We start from the raw sequence: 22,199 nt of genomic DNA, 5'->3' as shown, positions 1-22,199 counted from the left end.
ATTGTATATGCAGACATTTCTGAAAAGCTTTTCCAAATTTAAAAAAATATAAGAGTCTGTTGCTTCCTGTGGTTAAATTAATTACACCTAATAATGTGTAAGACCTTAAGAATTTCAATACAGACAGTGCTTTATTTTATCATTTTGTGCTTGTTTAACTCTGAATTGCAAAAAGTTAGAGATCGGATGTTAAGAATGCTCAAAAATTACGATGTATTCATTATATTGTGGTTTTATTTGAGAAAGCAATATCCATCAATGTTGTTAATTAGAGGTGTTTTGTGAACTGCATCATTACATGGTTTGAGTAATCGTTGGCTGAGTTCAAATAGAAGGTGAACACTGAATTCCTCCATGGGAAAGGAAATGGAAATTTTGCATGACTGCCTGTTGTACAGGATTTCCTGAGTTGAAGAGGAGGTGGAGGGAACTGCAAACTTTTTTTTAGCAAATCATGGAGAAAAGCACACCCTTGATTATCACTGATATCACTGACTTCTGTCTCCTGAGTAATCCAAAATCAGCTATGGTCATAAGCTGTCTGTGCCTGACATTTAAAACTTGCTGAATGCTTGCCCTCCATTGACTTTAGGTGTACGTACTGGTGGCAAATAAACTCTTCTTGGGCTTCCAGCTGGATACAGGTATTGATTATAACCAACATTATTGATAATAACCAACGATGAAGATGGCAGAGTTTGTCATATCTGCCGGGAAAGCACTAGATCCATTTTTATAATGGTGGCATTTTTTCTGGGGGTACGAGGGGGATTGGTTATTACAGATCACTGCACAAAATGTCAGACAAGCTGTAATCAAAATTTCTTTTTATGCAAGGTTTAACTTCAGAGATTCACTAGTCAGTCAGTTGCTTGTTCAAGAATAAACATGTTAATAATTGCAAAAATATTGTTGAATGACTGAGCACTCGGTATTTGTAGGTATCTTTTTCTCTCATGTGACAATAAGAATGAGTTGTCTGTTTTGTATTGTATATATTCCAGATTGGGAATAATATTTTGCATTCTTATAAACTTCTCCATTTTTGCTTGATTGTTAATATCATCCTCCATTTCAAGCATACTTAATTTTTCTGATGTGGGTGCAAAAGCAATTTGTCAGCAGTTTTGGATTCACTGCTGGAGAGAGTTTGCATTGCATAATACCTTATAATGTGTCTCATTGGATTATTATAAGCTTTGACAGTAGTTCACCTTCTGAGAGATGAGGGTAAGATTTATAGTCTAATAGTTTCCAAAGTCCGGTCATGTGAAATGTATAAATTTTAACCCCATAATATATTTTAGTCATGTTTGAAGACACACATGTTTTTGGTGCTCCATTCAGTGCTGTCTGACTGTTTCACTAATTCAATCTTTGCTACTATAGTCAATCCATTTACCATATCTCCAGTGTAGCTTTCCGTCTTGCAGGACCTCTGACAACCAATATCACACTCTAGTGTTATACAGTGATGTTTGAATCTGCTTGTTCTATACACAGTTTAATAGTGACAGGGTTGTTCCCAGTAGTATTGTACCCCATTGTTATGCAGTTTCTTCCCTCAGCAGTGAAGCACCACAGTACTGTACAGTGAATAGATCAGTACCCATCAGTGCTTCACCCAACTGTTCTACTTGTTCTAAGAGAATAAGAGGGAACCATTGAATGTGGTGTATTTGGCTTTTTGAAAGGCTCCCAATAAGGTCCCAGATTGGAGAATAATTAAGAAGGTTAGAACAGACAGAAATGAGGGTGGCATGCTCTCATGGATTGAGAATTGATGCCAGACAAAGCAAAAAGAGAAAATAAATGAACCTTTCTCAGGTTGCCTGACAGAGACACAGTACATCACCTATCCGTGCTTGGTCCCCATCTATTCATAATCTTCATTAGTGATTGTCTGGCAGACTCAATTCTGTATTTCTCAGTTTGTGGCTGGTAAACTAAGTGGACTGTGATCTCAAAGGAAGATAGAGACATAGAAAACCTACATCACAATACAGGCCCTTCGACCCACAAAGCTGTGCCGAACATGTCCCTACCTTAGAACTAGCTAGGCTTTACTCATAGCCCTCTATTTTTCTAAGCTCCATGTAGCCATCCAGTAGTCACTTAAAAGACCCTATCGTTTCCGCCTCCACCACTGCCGCCAGCAGCCCATTCCACGCACTCACCACTCTCTGCATAAAAACTTACCCCTGACATCTCCTCTGTCCCTACTTCCAAGCACCTTAAAACTATGGCCTCTCGTGCTAGCCATTTCAGCTCCAGGGAAAAGCCTCTGACTATCCACACGATCAATGCCTTCTCATTACCTTGTACACCTCTATCAGGTCACCTCTCATCCTCCGTCGCTCCAAGGAGAAAAGCTCGAGTTCACTCAACCTATTCTCATAAGGCATGCTCCCCAATCCAGGCAACATCCTTGTAAATCTCCTCTGCACGCTTTCTATGTTTCTACGTCCTTCCTGTAGCAAGGCAACCGGAATTGAGCACAGTACTCCAAGTGGGGTCTGACCAAGGTCCTATATAGCTGCAACATTACCTCTCAGCTCTTAAACTCAATCCCATGATTGATGAAGGCCAATGCACCGTATGCCTTCTTAACCACAGAGTCAACCTGCATAGCAGCTTTGAGCATCCTATGGACTCGGACCCCAAGATCCCTCTGATCCTCCACACTGCCAAGAGTCTTACAATTAATGCTCTATTCTGCCATCATATTTGACCTACCAAAATGAACCACGATGTAAAGAAGCTTCAAAGGGGTATGCATAAGTCACTGGATGAAAGCAAGAAATGTAATGTGGAGGAATCTAAGGTAATCTATTTTGGTATTCCATATATGAAATCTGAGTTTTTTTTAAATAGTGTTGAGTAGTGGTGTTCAAAGCCACATCTGTGTTTGTAACAAGTCACTGAAAGCCAATGTGCAGGTGCAATTAGGAAGGCAAATGATGTGTTTGCTTTCATTGTGAAAGAATTTGAATACAGGCAGAAGTAGATCTTACTTCAATTGTGAGGGATTTGCAGAAATTCCATGTGGAATATTCTATATGCTGGTCTCTTTGCTGAAAAAAGCATGCACTTGCCTGAGGGAGACAGTGAAGGTTCACTTAAAGTTTTTGAAGTCTACTAAAGGTTCATCTTAAAGTTTAAGAGGTTGGATGTAGGGATTATTTTCTTTGGTTAAGGGGTCATTGTTGCTGAATGTTTAAGACTTAGAAGAAGATAAGCTCAGAGCCAAGCATGCTTTTGATTTGATTAGCTCTCCAACATTTGTATTGATTTTTCTGTATTGGAGTGCTGTGTGAGAAGAGGCAGGCTCAAAGTGGGCATTATGCAAAATGTCAAGATGCAGTTTTGTTTTAATATGATGTGCAAATGTGAATTTTTTAAAAATTTAGCCATTAAAGTTCAGAAATCCATTATCTGCTATACATACAGATGCAATAGCCTATTTGATTTTAATTATTTGAAGTATCAGAGAATAATTTTATTTAATACATATGTCTTTCTCCATCAGAAGTAACTTGCAACTGTTGTTATTTAATTTTTGAAGGAATCTTTTTTGCACTGTTAGCAGAGTGAGTTCAGAGTTGTTAACTATTTTAAATACATGAACATCTGTTAAGATTGTGTACTTAATGTTACTTGCAAAAGTAACTCACCAACACTTTGACAATTGAACCTCTTATTATCAGCTGGTTAGCTGATCGAGTGATGTCACAGTATAACCTTATACTGAAAGTCAGTAAGACTAAGGAATTGATTGTGGACTTCAGGAAGGGACATCAAGGGAACAGACACCAGTCCTCATCGACAGATCAGCAGTGGAAAGGGTGAGCAGTTCAAGTTCCTGGGTGTCAACGTCTCTGAGGATCTACTCTGGGCCCAATGTTTTGATACACTTGCAAAGAAGGCACAGCAGTGGCTATATTTCATTAGAAGTTTGGGGAGAATTTGTATATCACCAAAAGTACTTTGCAAGTTTCTACAGGTCCTGTGGAGAGCATTTTAACTGGTTTCATTGTAGGGTACTGGGTGAAAACATATGCACAATCCACAACCACCGACATTGAATTGGGTTTCACTTTAAGAAGATGGCCTGCCGTGATGACATGAGGATATGAAGTTTTTACCACGTTTTGTTTTCTGCGTTTGGTGGACAGCACAGGAGTTGTTATGGTTTCGCTTAAACTTAGAACACCTCTGTTGTTGTATTTTTGAAAACCTGCATCAGCATCATCATCATCTGGTATGGAGGGACCACTGCACAGGATCAGAAAATGCTGCATAATATTGTAAACTGAGGCAGCTTCATGTTTGTCACTGACCTCTCCAGCATCCAGGACACCTTCAAAAGGCGTTGCCTCAAAAAGGCAGCATCCATCAGCACAGACCCCCATCACCCAGAACATGCTTCTTTCTCATTACTGCCATCAAGGAGGTAGTACAGGAGCCTGAAGACACACACTCAACATATCTAGACCAGCTTCTTCCCCTCTGCCATCAGATTTCTGAATGGTCGATGAACCCGTGAACACTCCCGCAGTATTTTTCCCTCTCATTTTTGCACTACTTATTTAATTCAATTTTCTTTTTTTTAATATATACTTTTGGAATATATATATTTTTATTATTATGTATTACAATGCACCGCTGCCACAAAACAACAAATTTCACAACATATGCCGGTGATATTAAACCTGACTCTGATTCTAATTGTGATCTAAAAACTTACTATTTCATTGGCAGGTCAGTTGAATTATGGTAGTCAAAGGCTAAATTATGACAGTCAAAATTAGTTTATTATTTTATTAAATTAGTAATATTTCTAGAATATCTCTTCGAATAGATGGCCCAGAATATTCAATAATAAGCTCTTATTAGGGAAAGCAGGTTTCAAATTTTGCTAAGTTACTTAGCCATACACTGGGGGATTCAGGGACAGATGGCACCATCAATAGATTCTCTAAAAGTTTTCAAAGATTACCAAAATAAATTACCCTCCATGCCTCAGGAATTATGTCTTATGGTCTTATTATTAATCCAGAAGTATTATGGAGAATGAGGGGATAAATGTGTTTTCATTTTCATTTTTATGAACAGTTTTGAGCATTTCATATTTTCAAAAGAACAATATTTGAAAAGTTAATTGACTGGGATGTGAGGAAGTCTTCAGGCAACCAGAGCTAGTGACTAGAACTGTACTCAGAAGTAACATAACCTCAATAAATATCATGAGTAATTATAACATTCTTAAATTGTTTCATCATGTGTCACTTTATTCAGGAAGAGAAAGGGGATTATACCTATGCAGAAAGAATTCGTATCCCATTAAGCCATGGGTGTTTGCTGATAATGGAAGGGAGCACCCAGAAGGATTGGCAGGTGAGGCACTTCAAGTTAAACATCAGGTGCAGCCGTATAGTATATTTCTTAAATAAATATGTTTTCTTCATCATGAGTCTGACTATGTTCCAGTTCACAGAAACTAATTTTCTGCAGGCTCATATTTATCTGAGGTTAAAGGGACAGCAAAGAGTTGGTACTGCTGGGAGAGAAGACAGAAACACTTGCACCCTACATGATCTCAGGATGAATAGTGCAAATGACTGGATACATCTTTAATAATGAAATATGGCATCCACTTTGTGCATAACAGATCTCATGTAGAGAGAACAAAGCGAGACATAACTGAGAAGGGAGTGAATTTCCTGATGTACCTTTAGGATTTTTTTCCTTGCCTTTTTTACATCAACAGAACACAGTCATTATCTTTAAAGGGCAATGGCAGGTCACGTCAACATTTAAAGAAAAGAACTAGATGAAGGAAAGTGAGGGAAGAATTCCCTGCTGCTCCTCAGCACGTGATTGTTTCAGTGCCCGCAAAGCAATGCCTACAATAGTCACAGCAAAATTAACTGAATGGAAGGAGACTGCTTAGTCTACTGAGGCTGTGCTGATTTTCTATGTCCAATAGTTTTTGACTCTTCAGCAGGTGGGCACTGTTTTACACAAGAGATTCTGCAGATGCTGGAAATCCAGGGTAACATATACAAAATGCTGGAAGAACTCGGCAAGTCAGGCAACATCTATGGAAAAGAATAGAGTGCACATTTCAGGTCAAAACCGTGTATCCATTAGTAAATGGGTAGTGAATGCAGAGTGGAGTAGGTTAAAGTGCTGAAACAGTTTGAGATTAAGGAGGAGGTAGTGCTGTCTCTTCTGAAAAGCATTAAAGTGGATAAATCCCCAGGGCCTGATGGTTGATATTACAGAATTGTGAAAGAGCAAGTGAGGAGATTGCTGGGCTTTGATAAATGTCTTTGTGTCTACATTGGCAATAGGTGAGGTCCTGGAGGACTGGAGAGCAGCAAATGTGCCTTTGTTCAAGAAAGAGAATAAGGATAATCCAGGTAACTATCGGCCAGTAAGCCTCAGTTCAATAGTACGGAAAATATTGAAGACAGTACTTGAGGGATAGGACTGATGTGCATTTGAAAGGCGTAGCCTGCTTAGGTACAGTCAGCACGGCTTGCTGCAGAGCAGGAGTTCATAACCAGTGCTGTTCCACAAGGATTAGTGCTGAGACCTCTGTGATGTATCAGTGATTTGGATGGAAATGTACCTGGGTAGATTAGCAAGTTTGTGGAGTCACAGCAAGATTGGTGGAGTTGTGGACTGTGTAAAGGACTATTAAAGAATATGGCAGAATTTAGATCCCTTACAGATATAGGCAGAGAAGTGGCACATGAAGTTGAATCCAGGTAAATGTAAGGTCAGTGTTGCTCTTTGAAAGGTCAAATGAAAGGAGAAAGTATGTAGTTAATGCTAGACCCCTTAATAAAATTGTAATACAGAGGAGTATTAGGGACTAGGTTCATAGTTCACTTAAAAGTGCCAATGCAAGTGGATAAAGTGGTAAAGAAGGCATTGGCATGCTTGTTTTCATTGGGTATGAGAGTAAGGATGTCATGCTGAGGCTATATAAAACTTTAGTCATACCACACTGAATATTCCATGCAGTTCTGTTTGTGTCACTGCAAAAATAAAGCGGACTCACAACACGCTGGAGGAACTCAGCAGGTCGAGCAGCATCCGTGGAAACGATCAGTCAATGTTTCAGGCTGGAACCCTTCGTCAAGTTCCAGCCCGAAACGTTGACTGATCATTTCCACGGATGCTGCCCGACCTGCTGAGTTCCTCCAGCGTGTTGTGAGTGTTGCTTTGACCCCAGCATCTGCAGAGAATTTTGTGTTTAAAAATAATGTGGAGATTGTGGAAAGAGTGCAGAAGAGGTTTACCAGGATACTGCCTGGATTACAGGGGAAAGTTTGGGCAAATTTGGGATGCTCTCCCTAGAGCATTGGAGGTTGAGCAGTTTTTAAATGAGAGGCATAGATAGGGTTGACAGTCAGAATCTTTTTCCCCAGGGTAGAAATGTCAAACACCAGGGGACATGCTTTTAAGGTTAGAGGAGGGTATTTAAAGGCGACATGGCAGGTTTTTTTTGACACAGAGTGTGGTAGTTGTCTAGAATCAATAAACATGTCACTCCGTTGAGCAATCTTCCCACTTGCTTCTTTCAAAATTCTGGAATATATGCCATCAGAAGACCCAGCACTACCACCTCCTTGACCTCAAACTGTTCCAGCACACTAACATACTCCACTCTAGAGTCTGATAGAGTTTGAGGCTTTTAGATAGACATGTAAGTACGCTGTTTTCATTATACACAGAGGAACAGTTATTATAAATTGGCATCTAAATCAGCACATCATGAGCCAAATGGCTGTACTGTTCTATGTATGCAAGATTATTTAGTATCCAACTGTGCCCTTTTTAGCCAAGTCTGAACAACTCCATAGTCCCACATGACGAATTGCACCTGCAGTTCTCCGATTTTGATAACTCGGTTCATAGGTCTTGAACTGTCCCCTATTCTGCTTGAAGTAAGATAGTACTTTTTCTTTCCTGAATGCTGTCCGTCTCTCTCAGTGCATCTTTTGTTTTCCATCTCAATGCTATTTCTAGGTGCCTGCCTGTCTTTTCCCACTGAATAAATGTACCCACCTGGACACAGCAGCATTAGTAATATTAATCCCACCTCCTTTGAAGTTGGGCACACCTGGTCTGCATAAGTCTCAGCTCCCCAAAACTACAGTGTATTTAATGTACCAGGAATCTAAAGCCATTCCTCCAGTAATACTTTTCTCAATACTATCATATGCCTTCTATATCTATACTTGCTGGCAGATACCACTGAGTGATAGAGATTGCTATCTTTAAGGCCCTGTGTAAAATCTAGTAACTCTTTAAAACTACCTGCAGGATTTCATCCCTTACTCTGTTTTAGTATCCATTTGGACCACAACATTTAGCTGTTAACACTGTACTTCAGAATGCTAGTGTAGAAAGAATGCCGTAGAATGGTGTCAGAATGCCAGTGTTGATGGCTTTAGTTCAGACACCTGGTACCATTTGGCAATTGTATCTCTGATCACATAGATGCATTCCTTCAGGGTTTTGGATCTTGAGGGAATCAAGGGATGAAATGGTTAGTGCAACTATGTGTTCTTTGGTAACAGGTCAACTGTGATCTTAATGAATAGCAGAGTAGGTAGAAGGGACTGAAAGAGCTTCACTTTCATAAATAATTACCTCTGCTTCCCTAACTATAGAATACCCTGTAACTCTCAGTGCCTTGATCTTTCTCCTTGCTGTACAGCAGAACAATTCTTCAGGGATCTCCTCATCTACTGGACTGTACTTTTATCTCTTTGTGGCAGACATCCAGTTCCCTTTCCCCATGCACACCTTTGAGCTGTGGAGGGTGACCAGCTCCTGAAGTGTGTCGTCCAAAATTTGTCAATCATTATTCAATGTAATTTTACTCACACTTGGTAACAAATTCTGTTTTCCAACAACAAAAGAATTTAGTTTGATTTAATGCAAGTTAATTACCTTGTATGTGGCATTAAGCCTTTTTAAAACATTTTTGATTATTAGAACAGCAAAGTATTCTCAGTTGATTTCATCTCTTCTGAACTGTGTAGAATAGATATTAAGCCTTTTCATTAATATTATTGTTTTGAACAATTCCAGTGTCTAAAAAACGTGCTCCTCTCACAACTTTGCCAATATTCTCAGTTCGTAGACCAATATATTGACTGTAATGGTAGATTTTCTAGGGATTTGATAAAGTAAACAGCTAGCCGATGTATTCCAGGAACAGACAAAGTAATGTAAGATCTCTAACTCCAATTAAGCATCTTCACAGCAATAACTGGTCTGCCAATTAATTGCAGTTAAACATTATGATTAATGCACTAATTTTATTTAGGTTAATATTTTAGCACAATCAGATACATTTGCTACTCTGAGAATACCTTGAAACTGCCTGCATCCTTAAATAAAAATCAAGACTGAGCTTTCTGCACATGTGTGGCATTGCCAGGGAGACGGCAATGTGTGGTGCAGCAGCATCTGTTGATAGTGTGCATCACAGATCCTGAAGCCAAATGCAAGCTGGCTTTCATTTACCCCTGGGGCCTCAGCAAATCAGCTGCTTCATAAATCTACACCCTCAGTCTGCAGGGTAGAGCACTGTTGTGTTCAAAACCAAAATTAAGCACATTAAATTGTTATATTAATCACAATTAATTTTTAATTGCATGTCGGAAAAAAATTATAAAATAACTAACACAGAGCGGTGTTCCAGTATGCTGTGAAGAAGCGTAATTAGACAAAATCTGATACAACCCAAAGAGATAAGGATAGTAACATAAGAGACTGTTGATGTTCGGATCTGGAGCAAAAGACAAACTGCTGGAGGAACTCACTGGTTCAAGCAGCATCTGTGGAGGCAAACGCAGAGTCAGTGGTTCAAGTCGAGACCCTGCATCAGGGCTGTTCACAAAAAGCTTGTCAGAAAAAGTAGAATTTAAGCAGGGTGTTAAAGGAAGAGTGAGAAACAAGAGTTTAGTGAAATTCCTACCTTGGAAGTATCTAATGAACAATAAACAAAGCCAGAATTAGAGGGATACAAAGTAAGAGTGCAAGAAAGAGCCGAAGAAGATGGCTATGGCTTCTCAGTCCTGCTGTGCCATCTAGTGAAATCATGAATGATTTGTTTTTTTTAATTTGTTGCCACTTTTCTGTGCTGATTCAAATACTTTCATTCTGTTAATAACCAAAAAATTACTACTCTATCTAAATAGATGATATACTGGGGGGAGTAAAGAACTGAAGGGATTTGAGATTTCTTTTGGCTAGAGATGATATAGAAAAATACAGCAAAGACCCAGGACTTTCAGCCGAACAAGTCTATGCTGACCTCATTCTTTACCAAGCTAGATGAGGTGGATGGTAGTAGTGTTTTCCCCAGGAAAAATCCAGAATTAAACAAATTTTGAAATAATCCATAGATTTAGGGTGAGAAGGAAAAGATTGAAAAGGGACTTGGGGGGCAACTTTTTTCACAGAGAGGGTAGTGAGTATACAAAACTAACTGCCAGACAAAGTGTTTGAGGCGGGTACAACAGTATAATTTAAGAAGTACTTTGAAAGGTACGTGCAAGAGTTGAGCTTGGAGAGGGGTATGGGCTGAGTGCAGGAAGCTGGGTAGGCCCCGTGGTTGACATGGAATTGTTAGACCTGTATCTGTACTATATAGCTCTATGCTCTATGAATCTGTGACATCTGCAGTGGAAGAAGACAGTCTTTGAAGGGAAGGTGAAAGTGAAAAGCAGATCAGGAACTGCAAAGGTATCGTGGGTTTATTTGACAGCCCTTATAAAATGCAAGTTGTTTTTCAGAATCAAGCGACAAAGTCTAGATATTTTGGAGTTTCAAAATATTTTGGAGCAATAATAAATAACTTGGGATGGGAATAGAGCAAGAGGAAAAGTATTTTCTCTGAAAGCTAGATGTAGAAAGCTTGGGGTTATTAATATGGAGGGGAGGGGGATATAAAGAATAAGGTCGCTAATATAGATCGAGGGAGAGCCATAGAAATTTTGCTTTGACGAAGTGAATGAGAAGGCAAACCAAGGTAACTTACTGATAGGTAGAACTTAATGAGAGAAGATGAAGGCAGAAGAAACCATTGAAGGGCATGATGATTTGAGATGGACAGTGAAAGCACAGAAAAGAGAATACCTCAGGAAAACTGAATAGTAACTCGAAAGAGTGAATGAGGTCACTATTAGAACAGGGTGTAGAAAACAAAGAATCGTGACATCTGCACTATTAATCTTTGAATGCATTTTTCTATTGTTTTCAGCATCGAGTTCCAAAAGAATACCATGATAGAAATCCACGAATAAACCTAACATTTAGAACAGTTTATCCTGAGGCATGATTAAACTGAAGATAATGTTAGACGTGAAGATGCATTTGATGCGCTGTACAAAAATAACTGAAAGAGCAGAAGTCTTCAATTGAACTTTGATAGTTTTTGTTTGAAAGCAGGAACTTTGGGTACTACATTAATAATTTTTTGAAAACATTCTCAATAGGTATTGTTGCCATTAACACAAACAAAGAAAGTTTCATACAAATGTGTTTAAGAATTTGTCTGTTAATGTTTACAATTCTGAGGCACTGGGCTTGTATTTTAAAGAAGAATGTCTGGAAAGTTTCACTGTTGCAAGTTTAGGAAAAATGAAGTATGAATCCGTAATTTCATTGGTGGCGAAAATTTATTTCTAAATTATGTTATTAAGTCATTTTTGAATTTTTTGGGGAAAAAAAATTTCAAATTGTGACTGTGTACAAATCTAGAAAAAGTTTCTCGTACGGAAATGTGTCATGGAAAGCTTGGAACCTGAAAATATTTATTGAAGGCTTAGATGTTTGTTTGAAAGCCAAGGTTAAGTTTCACCATTGAATAATTAAAAATTGAACTAGAGTATGAGAGGAAGGATTTTGGTGAGAGAAAACAATGAAAAAGTTGATTGCATTTTTTTTGTAACATAGTTGCTGAAAACATTATACAGTAGAAGTTTAAAAACATGTTCAAAAGCACATTTAATTTTGTATGATATGAAATGTCCAGAAATAGTTATCATTTAAACATAATGCACTTTGAAACTGATGGAATTAATGACATCATGAAATATAAATAGGTATACACTAAATAAATTGATTGTTAATCAAAGGTGTGATTTTACTTTTTATTATAGTTTGTTTCAGTGAACATAAATTAGTCAATTTTGTACAAAAGTGCACATCATTGCAGGACAATCATTTTAAGCTATATTTGTTTTTATGCTATTTAACAATCTAAGAGAAACATGTTCCTATATTTGTTATTAAGAGATTATTTTAATATTAGGGTAGCAAGATAATGTTAATAAAAGTGGGCGTGCTCGCTCAACTTTGATGTTTCGGGTTTCTCTATGGATTAACCTTGCAAAAGGATTGACTTGCTGTGTACTCATACCAATGACTATTCAACATGTTTTGTTGCTTAAGTATTGTGTGCACCCCTAGTTGTCTTGATTTGCTGGATGGGGGATCATAGAGTTATTGAATGCAAAGTTGTTTCAACAAGGAAAGAGATTGTTTGGCACTTTGACCTTGCAGCTCCTCCAGTCCCAAGCGTTATTATTCACTTCCTCCTGATTGTGGGTGTCATAGGCAATGCCATCAGTAATGGTTTCTTCTCAATTGCCCTTGAGAAAGTGGTGGCCAAGTGTTCTCATGAACTGCGAGTCACCTTGGTCAATGTCCTTCCACCCCTTGCAACTGGGTAGCAGATTCCAGGGTCTAGACTCTGTGCTGATGATGTAATGGTAATATATTTCCAGGTCTGTATAATGTTTGATTTGAAAAAGAGCTTGCTTGCAATAGCATTCCCGTGCTCATTTGTTCCTTGGTGGTAGAGGTTGCCACTTCAGAAAGATCTTCAGAATATCTTGGCAAATACTACACTATGTTGTATTCTTGGCTATCTCCTTCAGCCTGCAATTTTCCTAGAAAATCTATTAGTTTCCCTTTTGAATATTCTTTGCAATAAGACCATAAGACATGGGAGTAAAATTAGCCATTCAGCCCATTGAGTCTGCTCTGCCATTCCATCACAGCTGATCCCGGATCCCACTCAACCCCACACACCTGCCTTCTCACCATATCCTTTGATTCCCTGACTGATCAGGAAATGATCAACTTCCGTCTTAAATATACCCACAGACATGGCCTCCACTGCAGCCTGTGGCAGAGCATTCCACAGATACAGTAATCTCTGGCTAAAAAAAAAATCCTCCTTACCTCTGTTCTAAAAGGTTGCTCCTCAATTTTGAGACTGTGCCCTTTAGTTCTCAATACTCCCGCCAAAGGAAACATCCTCTCCACTTCCACCCAAACCTTAGTCTTTTCAACCTTTTTGCAGGTTTCAATGAGATCGCCCGCATTCTTCTAAATTCCAATGAGTACAGGCCCAAAGCTCCAAGTGCTCCTCATATGTTAACCCCTTCATTCCCGGAATCATCCTCGTGAACCTCCTCTGGACTCTCTCTAATGACAACACATCCTTTCTGAGATATAGGGACCAAAACTGTTGACAATATTTTGTGTGGCCTGACTAGTATCTTATAAAGGCTCAGCATTATCTTCTTGCTTTTATATTTTATTCCCCTTGAAATAAATGCCAACATTGCATTTGCCTTCTTTACCACAGACTGAACCTGTCAACTAACCTTCAAGGAGTCTTGCATGAGGCTCCTAAGTCCCTTTGCACCTCTGATGTTTGAATTTTCTCAAAATTTAGATAATAATTTACACTATTGTTCCTTTTACCAAAATGCATTATCATACATTTCCCAACACTGTATTCCAGCTGCCAATTTTTTGCCCATTCTTCCAATTTGTCTAAGTCCTGCTGCAATCGCATTGCTTCCTCAGCACTACCTACTCTTCCACCTATCTTCGTATCATCCGCAGACTTTGCCACAAAGTCATCAATTCCATTATCCAAATCATTGACAAGCAATATGAAAAATAGGGGGTCCCAATACTGACTCCTGAGGAACACCACTAGACATCAGCAACCAAGCAGAAAAGGCCCCCTATATTCTACTTGCTGCCTCCTGCCTGTCAGCCATTCCTCTATCTATGCCAGTATCTTTCCTGTAATGCCATAAGATTTTATCTTGTTAAATAGCCTCACGTGCGGCTCCTGATCAAATGCCTTCTGAAAATCCAAGTAAGTGACATCCACTGCCTCTCCTTTGTCCACCCTGCTTGTTACTTCCTCTAAGAATTCTAACAGATTTGTCAGGCAAGATTTCCCTTTACAGAAACCATGCTGACTTTGACTTATTTTATCATTAGTCTCCAAGTACCCTGAAACCTCATCCTTAATAATGGACTTCAACACTTTCTCAACCACTGAGGTTAGGCTAACTGGCCTATAATTTCCTTTCTTTTGCCTTCCTCCCATCTTAAAGAGTGGAGTGACATTTGCAATCTTTCATTCCTCAGGGACCATGCCAGAATCAAGTGATTCTTGAAAGATCATGACCAATGTATCTGTTATCTCTTCAGCAACCTCTCTCAGTACAGTGGAATATAGTCATCTGGTCCAGATGACTTATACACCTTAAGACCTTCAACCTTGCCTAGCACTTTTTCCTTTGTAATAGCAATTGTACTCACTCCTGCTCCCTGACATTCACGGACCTCTGGCACACTGCTAGTGGCTTAAACAGTGAAGACAGATGCAAATTCTTCATCTGCCATTTCTTTGTCCCCGTTACTATCTCAGCAGCATCATTTTCCAGTGGTCCAATATCAATTTTCACCTCCTTTTTACTCTTTATATAACTGAAAAATCTTTTAGTACCCTGTTTTATATTATTGGCTAGCTTGCCCTCATTTTTCATCTTTTCCCTTATAGCTTTTTTATTTGCCTTCTGTTGCAATTTAAAAGCTTCCCAATCATCCAACTTACCACTCACTTTTGCTACCTTATATGTCCTTTCCTTGGCTTTTCTGCGGTCCTTAACTTCCTTTGTTAGCTACAGTTGCCTGTCCCTGCCATTTGAGAACTTTTCCCTCTGTGGGACATATCTCTGTTCCTTGTGAACTGTCCTCAGAAACTTCAGCCATCTCTGCTCTGCTGTCATCCCAGCCAGTATCCTCCTCTAGTCCACCTCATACCTCTGCAATTCCCTTTATTCCATTGCAATACTGATACATGTGACTTATGTTTCTCCTCTGAAATTGCAGTATGAATTCAATCGTATTATGATTATTGCCTCCTAAGGGTTCCTTTACATTAAGTTCCTTAATAAGTTCTGGGTTATTACACAACACCCAATCTCAGATAGCCTTTCCCTGAATAGACTGAGGCTGTGCCCTTTAGTTCTGGATACCCCCACCAGAGGAAACATCTTCTCCACTTCCACCCTATCTAGTCCTTTCAACATTTGACAGGTTTCAATGAGATTACCTGAATTCTTCTAAATTACAGTGAGTACAGGCCCAAAGCTCCAAGTGCTTCTCATATGTCAACCCCTTCATTCTCAGAATCAACCTCGTGAACCTCCTCTGGACTCTCCAAAATCTTTTTGAGATATGGGGGCCAAAACTGTTGACAATACTCTAAGTGTGGCCTGACTAGTGTCTTATAAAGGCTCAGCATTAACTCCTTGTTTTAATATTCTATAACCCCTTGAAATAAAAGGTTTTGCCAATTATGAACATGAAATGTTTCATGGTGATAGCATTTAATATTTTAAAGTACCTCCATACCATCCGCCACAAGCGGGACTTCCCAGTGGCCAAATATTTTACTTCATTCCCGTTCTGACGTGAGTTCATGACATCCTCTTGTGCCAAGATGAGGCCACCTTCAAGGTGGAGGAGCAACACCTTATATTACATCTGGATACCTTTCACCCTAATGGTGTGAATATTGATTTCTCTTTCCGGTAAACAAATCAGCACCCCCACCCCCTTCTACTGCCCACTCTTACCTTTTACTTCTTGTCTGCCTATTACTTCCCCTGGGTCACTTCCTCCTTCCCTTTCTCCTATGGTTCACTCTCCTCCTCTATCAGATTCCTTTTTCTCCAGCCCTTAACCTTTCCTACACTTCTTCTGCATTTTGTGTGTGCTGCTTAACCTTTGTAATTGGTTATCAACTAAATTCACAGCCTCATTTGTGGCACTGTGGAAGAGTACCGAGCTCAGGCTAGTTTTCTCTTGGAAGGAGAAATGGAAATTAAGAGAGTCCAAGCTAGTATCTCTCAGTGTTATCATTACAGTTGGTTTCAAACTGAAAATATTGTTACCTTGCAACTACCTTTTAAAATGCAGTGATGTGAAATGGTGATAAGGATGCAGGTAAATGTTTCCACCTTAAAACCATTGATGTTATAAATATTTCCCTTTAAAACATTCTTGAATCACTTTTTGCTCGGTAAATATATGCGTACAACTCAGCTTTAACAATTTATCTGTCAAATTAGGATGTATTTTTATGACATCAAGTAGTGGTTCCATGCTTTCTATAGAAATATTATCAATGCTGGATTTTTAGTGCAATTATTCTGATAGAGTTTTTTTCTGCAACAGGAAAAGGCAAAGTTCCTTTTTGACAGGTTTTAGTTCTCAGTAGGAATAATGAAAACATTGCTTCAGTGGAGTGACACATTATCAACAATCTCTGGCAATTTGGCAAAAGGTTGCTTGCCATGTTTGAAACCTGCAGCTTTTTATAAATAAAAAAAAGTTTACAAGCCACCTGTCACATCAGAGCCTTTGAATTAGTACATTATATAGTGCAAAAAAAAAACTGACAACTATCCAGTTACGTAATTTTGGGATGCTGAATGAATGATAAATGTTGCCCAAGATATCAAGATAAAATGTACAGCTCTCCTTTCTGAAGTGCCTTTTTGATGCAGGGATCTTTTATAGTCACCCAAGCAGACAAATTAAACCTTGGTTTAAAGTCCCATTCAACAGGGGAGGGGGTAGGGGGCGTTGTTCTATGTCAGTAATACAGCATTGCATCTTTGTGCAATGAATTTGCTGCATTAAAATGTGTACTATTTACAAAGGAAGATATGGACAATGATAATCCTGTGAATGCCAACACTGCTCCCGAGATCATCTCTTTTCTTATTGTTTATATATAGTACACTATTAATCTGAAAACTGGAGGTTTCCTTTTAAATCTGATATATTTTAAGTTTCAATGAGTTCTTATAGTTACTGTGATGTGGAAGAAGACCATTTGGGCCATTGAATCATTGAATCCCAGGAGAGCAATCTCACCAGTCCATTTCTCCTAGAATTACTTCTTTCTCATATGTTCATTATCACCCCTTTGATTCTTCTTTTCTATGGTCCATGCCATGGGGCAATTTACAGTACCCAGTGAACCTACCAGCACGTCTTTAGGAAGTGGAAGGAAGTGAGCACGCAGAAGAGACTCACACAGTCACTGACAAAATGTGCAAACTCCACCCAGAAGGCATCTGAGGTCAGGAGCATAAAATTAATTGGGAAAAACTAAATTTTGAAGTGTTCAGTCTAGAATCTGTGATAGTCTATGTTAGAAACTAGCAAACTGCCAACTACAATGGCCTAGTAACATATAGCATGGGAAATGTTACAACTATAAGTAGCTCCATTTGATTGGTTAAGTTAGCTGGATCATCCCCAACAACTTTAAACTTAATTTTAGAGGCTGACATTCTAACTCTACCAGCTACACTCGGTTCTTGGCATGAACATGGATGGCCCTTCTACTGGAAAAGGTTGACGTGGTAAATTTCCCCCCAGTTGCAGCATTGTGACCTGCAGCTGACTGCAGATCACAGAAGAGGTGAAGTGGTGTTGAGATTCACCTTTTTAGAAATCTGCTTTCTTTGAGGAAATAGAAATATTAACATTTGATCAGGGACTAAAGCAAGTTAAAAACAAAATAATTTAATATTTACTTAGTAATTTAACCATGTGCTAAGATAAAGGTGTTGAATTTTAAGGGGCTATGTTTAGCATTGTGGGGTGGGGGGGGACAAGATTCTACGTTACACTCTTAGGGAGAAAATTCCAAAGATTCTTTACCCCTTGGTGAAGAGGTTTCTTTTCATCTCCATTCTGAATAGCTCTGTATAGCCTAAGATTGTGGTTCCTGGTTTTAGACACTAAAGTCAAGAGAAGTTGCTCTACAAAGTCCATTCAGAATGTACTTTTCAATGAGATTGCCTCTCATTTTATAAATATGCAGGGCCAGCCTACTTTCACATGACAGACACAGCATCACGGAATCAATCTGCTGAACCTTGACAATGCTCCCTCTGATGACTCTAGCTGATTCAAAGCAGAATTTAAATGCATTTATCTTTAATTGGGCTAGAGTATCGAGGACTATATTTATTTTACGATCACATCATTGTTCAATTTCCACATTAAAAATCATTGCAACAGCTGGCAATCATCATCAAATTGTTATCATGTGATATAACAAGCAGTCATCCATTGCTTGGCTCTGCTCTTCAAAAGGCTCACTGAACTGTAGCAAACTGACTCAAGCACGCTCGCGCTGTTTCATTCTCAGCTTACTGTCACCTCAGTCTCAGCTTTCTTAAAAGTATCAGTGAGCAAACTATTTTAATTAAAGGCATCTTGAAAGCTCCAAACATCACGGTTTTTGGCACTGCAACAAATTATGTCTTTTTCTATATGGAAATTGCTGGTTTAGTAGCCGATTAATCCACCTACTTTTAAGCCAACATGTTATCTAAATGTGCTTATCTATACTAGTGGTTTATGTCCTTATGACCACAGCAAAAGCAAATCTTAAAATATAGGACAAAGATGTTCTTTGAATGAAAGTAAACATTATTTTCAAGGTGTTAAAGTTGTTCCATGCATGTAATTAAGAAAATTTACATTTTGGATTTCTGATACAATAATTTTCAAAATATTCACGAGTGCAAAATGTTTGGATGTACTGTAATCACTAAATATATAAGTTAAAACTAATGTACTTTTCTGTTCTCACTGACATGATCACTTCTCACATCCCTCCTTCTCTGTGTAGCACCGTGGCCGGCTCTGAGGCGCAACAGAGCGATAGTGAAAGGAGACTCAATAGTGAGCGGGATGGACAGCAAGTTCCGTGGCCGTGATAGAGAAGCCATTATGGTGTGCCACCTCCCAGGTGCTCAGGCCCAGGATATCTCAAAATGTCTGCAGAAGGTTCTCAAGAGGGAGGGTGAGCAACCAGAGATCTTGGTGCACATTGGCAACAATAACAGGTAGAAAGGGGGAAGAGGTCTTGCCCAGTAAATACAGGAGCTAGGGAAGAGGCTGATGACCCGGACCTCCAAGGTGGTAATCTCTGGATTACCACCTGCTAGTCAGAGCAGAGATGGGAAAAATGAGTGGCTGAGAGAGAGGTGCAGGGGACAGGGTTTCAGATTTCTGGATCATTGTGAGCTCTCCTGGGGAATGTATGACCTGCACCAAAAAAGGAGGGGTGACACCTGAACCCAAGGGGAACCAATATACTTGCGGGCAGGTTTGTTAGAGCTGTTAGGGACGGGGGAGTGATAGTGCTGAGGATGGGGCAGTTAGTAACACTGTGTGTAGTAAGACTGTGAGGAAACACAAGCAGATGACAGGGCAAAATTGCAGTCAGTGGGATTAGTTGAAGTGTAACTTGTGGGCAAATTCAAAAAAGGTGATGAATACAGGACTGAAAGTGTTATATTTGAATGCACAAAGTATATGTAATAAGGTAGATGATCTTGTAGCAGAGTTAGAGATTGGTTGGTATGATGTTGTGGGCATCACAAAGAAGATCATAGTTGAGAGCTTAACATCCAAGGATACACCTTGTATTGAAAGGACAGGCAGGTAGGCTGAGGGGTTGGTGTGGCTATGTTGGTCAAAAATGAAATCAAATCCTTAGAAACAGGTGACATCGGATCAGAAGATGTAGAATCTTTGTGGGTAGAGTTAAGAAACTGAAAAGGCAAAAAGACCCATATAAAAGTTATATACGGGCGTCCGAACAATAGCCAGGATGTGGGACGTAAATTACAACAGGAGATAGAAAAATAATGTTATAAGGGCAACGTTATGATAGTCATTGGGGATTTCAATATGCAGGTAGATTTGGAAAGTCAGGTTGGTGCTGGATCCCAAGAGAAGGAATTTGTAGAATGCCAATGAGATGGCTTTTTGGAGCAGTTTGTGCTTGGGCCCACCTGGAAAAGGCAATTCTGGATTGGGTGTTGTGTAATGAAGCCTCTCAAATATTGAAAGGCCTAGACAGAGTGCATGTGGAAAGAATGTTTCCGATAGTGGGTGAGTCTAGGACCAGAGCTTCAGAATAGAGGATATCCATTTAGAATAAAGATGAGAAGGAATTTCTCTAGCAACAGAGATGTGAATCTGTGGAATTCATTGCCATGGATGGCTGTGGAGGCCGAGTCAATGTGTATATTAAAGCAGAGTTTGATAGGTTTGTTGTTTAGTTGTTTAGTCAGGCTATTAAAGGTTATGTGGAGAAGGCAAGAGAAAGAGTTTGAGAGGGATAATAAATTAGCCATAGCGGGATGACGGAACAGACACAATGGGCTGAATGGCCTAATTCTGCTGCTATGTCGTATGGCTTCTGCACAGTTGACATGTGATTTCTGCATTTGCCTATGTTTTCCCTCACAGGTGCTAATGAACTGGATATGTATTTTCCATTCTTTTGCTTTCACTATATTTGTAAAAATAATTGAAATTTCTAGGATTTCTTTTCCTATCTCCTTCTCCCTGTTGAACTGACCCAGAGACTTCTCCCTTTGCCCATGAAGCCAAACCTCTCCTCAGGCTTTTTTCATATCATTGCCTTGTATTTTCATCTACATTTTCTTCCATCTCTCTGTGCGACCTATCACACTTCTCCCACTTCCATTGTACATGATATTTAAGTGTTTTCCCTCCTCTCAAGATGTGTTTTCAAAAAGAAAGCCACCTTCATTTCCTTTGTTCTGTTGAACTACCACTCTATCCTCAACCTTTCTTCTGAAGTCCTGTATCATATTGTCTTAAGCCTTCAATTCGCACACTGGAATTTTTACATTAGAATATCCCTCTTCCACAACAATGAATCAGCCCAGTCTGTCTTTCTGGTCACCCAACCTCTTGACAGCATCTTCTCATTCCAAAACCACCTTTGTTGTTGAGCAAAGTTGCTGACAGTATTTAAGGGATGTCTAGATGAGCATTTGAATTATCTTGGCATTGAAAACTATGGGATTAATACAGACGGGTGCTGACTGGTCAGTATGGATGTGGTGGACCAAATTACCTGTTTCCATGCTGTATGATGCTATGAATACCCTTACTGGATTCCATATATTTACGTAATTATAAAGTATTATCAATAGCAATTATTTCTCTGCCTGACAGCCTTATGCACAGAAAGCATTAACTCTGTTTCCCTCTCCACAGATGCTGTCCGACCTGCTGTATCCCCAGTATTTTGTTTTTATTACAGCATCCAATTATTACTGCTCCATTTCTCTCTGTTGTATTAATTTGTCTATCCATCTGTGTTGTATTTCTTATATGTTAAGCTGCAGCATCAGGTGGTTTTAAGTGTGTCAGATACCGAAAAGGAGAAATACTTTTCTCCTTTTTTTATGTATTACATAATTTTTAATGTATTAAATACGTAATTGATAGAATCCATTTGCTGCAGGTATTCTGAAGTCAAAGTACCAAAGTCAAAGACAAAGTAAAATTCATTATCGAAGTACGTATATTTTACCTTGAGATTCATTTCCTTGCAGACATTTACAGGAAAATAAAGAAATATATTAGAATTTATGAAACACTATAATGACTAACAAACCTCTCCAGCTTCTTTCAGTCCTGTGTAGTAGCCCTCCCATACCAGACAGTGATGCAGCCTGTCAGAATGCTCTCCACAGTACATCTACAGAAGTTTTTGAGTGTATTTGTTGACATGCCAAATCTCTTCAAACTCCTAATAAAGTATAGCCACTGTCTTGCCTTCTTTATAACTGCATTGACATGTTGGGACCAGAGACACCCAGGAACTTGAAACTGTAATCACTTAGAGCATATTTTCTCAATTTTTTTATGCCATGGATCAATACCAGTAAGCAAGGGGTCTATGGATCCCAGCTGGGAATCCCTGACTTAGA

At 39.1% G+C, this 22,199-nt stretch overlaps 1 protein-coding gene across 4 annotated transcripts in view; it reads left to right on the top strand.

Annotated features, from left to right (window-relative positions):
* alkbh3 (alkB homolog 3, alpha-ketoglutarate dependent dioxygenase) overlaps window positions 1-22,199 on the top strand; it is a 128,130-nt gene that overhangs the window by 57,482 nt on the left and 48,449 nt on the right. The window contains exons 9-11 of one of the 4 annotated variants that reach the window (XM_063061785.1): window positions 5,299-5,397; window positions 6,357-6,425; window positions 21,731-21,755. The exons of 1 other annotated variant lie outside the window; for it this stretch is intronic. In XM_063061785.1, coding sequence (XP_062917855.1) covers window positions 5,299-5,397; window positions 6,357-6,425; window positions 21,731-21,739 — 177 coding nt within the window. In that variant the 3' untranslated portion in view covers window positions 21,740-21,755. Of the gene's footprint in view, window positions 1-5,298; window positions 5,398-6,356; window positions 6,426-11,293; window positions 12,173-21,730; window positions 21,756-22,199 lie in introns of those variants that run through there. 2 more of the 4 variants (XM_063061783.1, XM_063061784.1) reach the window with 2 other exon arrangements.

Source organism: Mobula hypostoma, chromosome 11 (assembly GCF_963921235.1).
Source record: "Mobula hypostoma chromosome 11, sMobHyp1.1, whole genome shotgun sequence".
NCBI lineage: Eukaryota > Metazoa > Chordata > Chondrichthyes > Myliobatiformes > Myliobatidae > Mobula > Mobula hypostoma.
The sequence above is the reverse complement of the archived record's forward strand: the minus strand, read 5'-3'. Positions and strand labels throughout refer to the sequence as shown.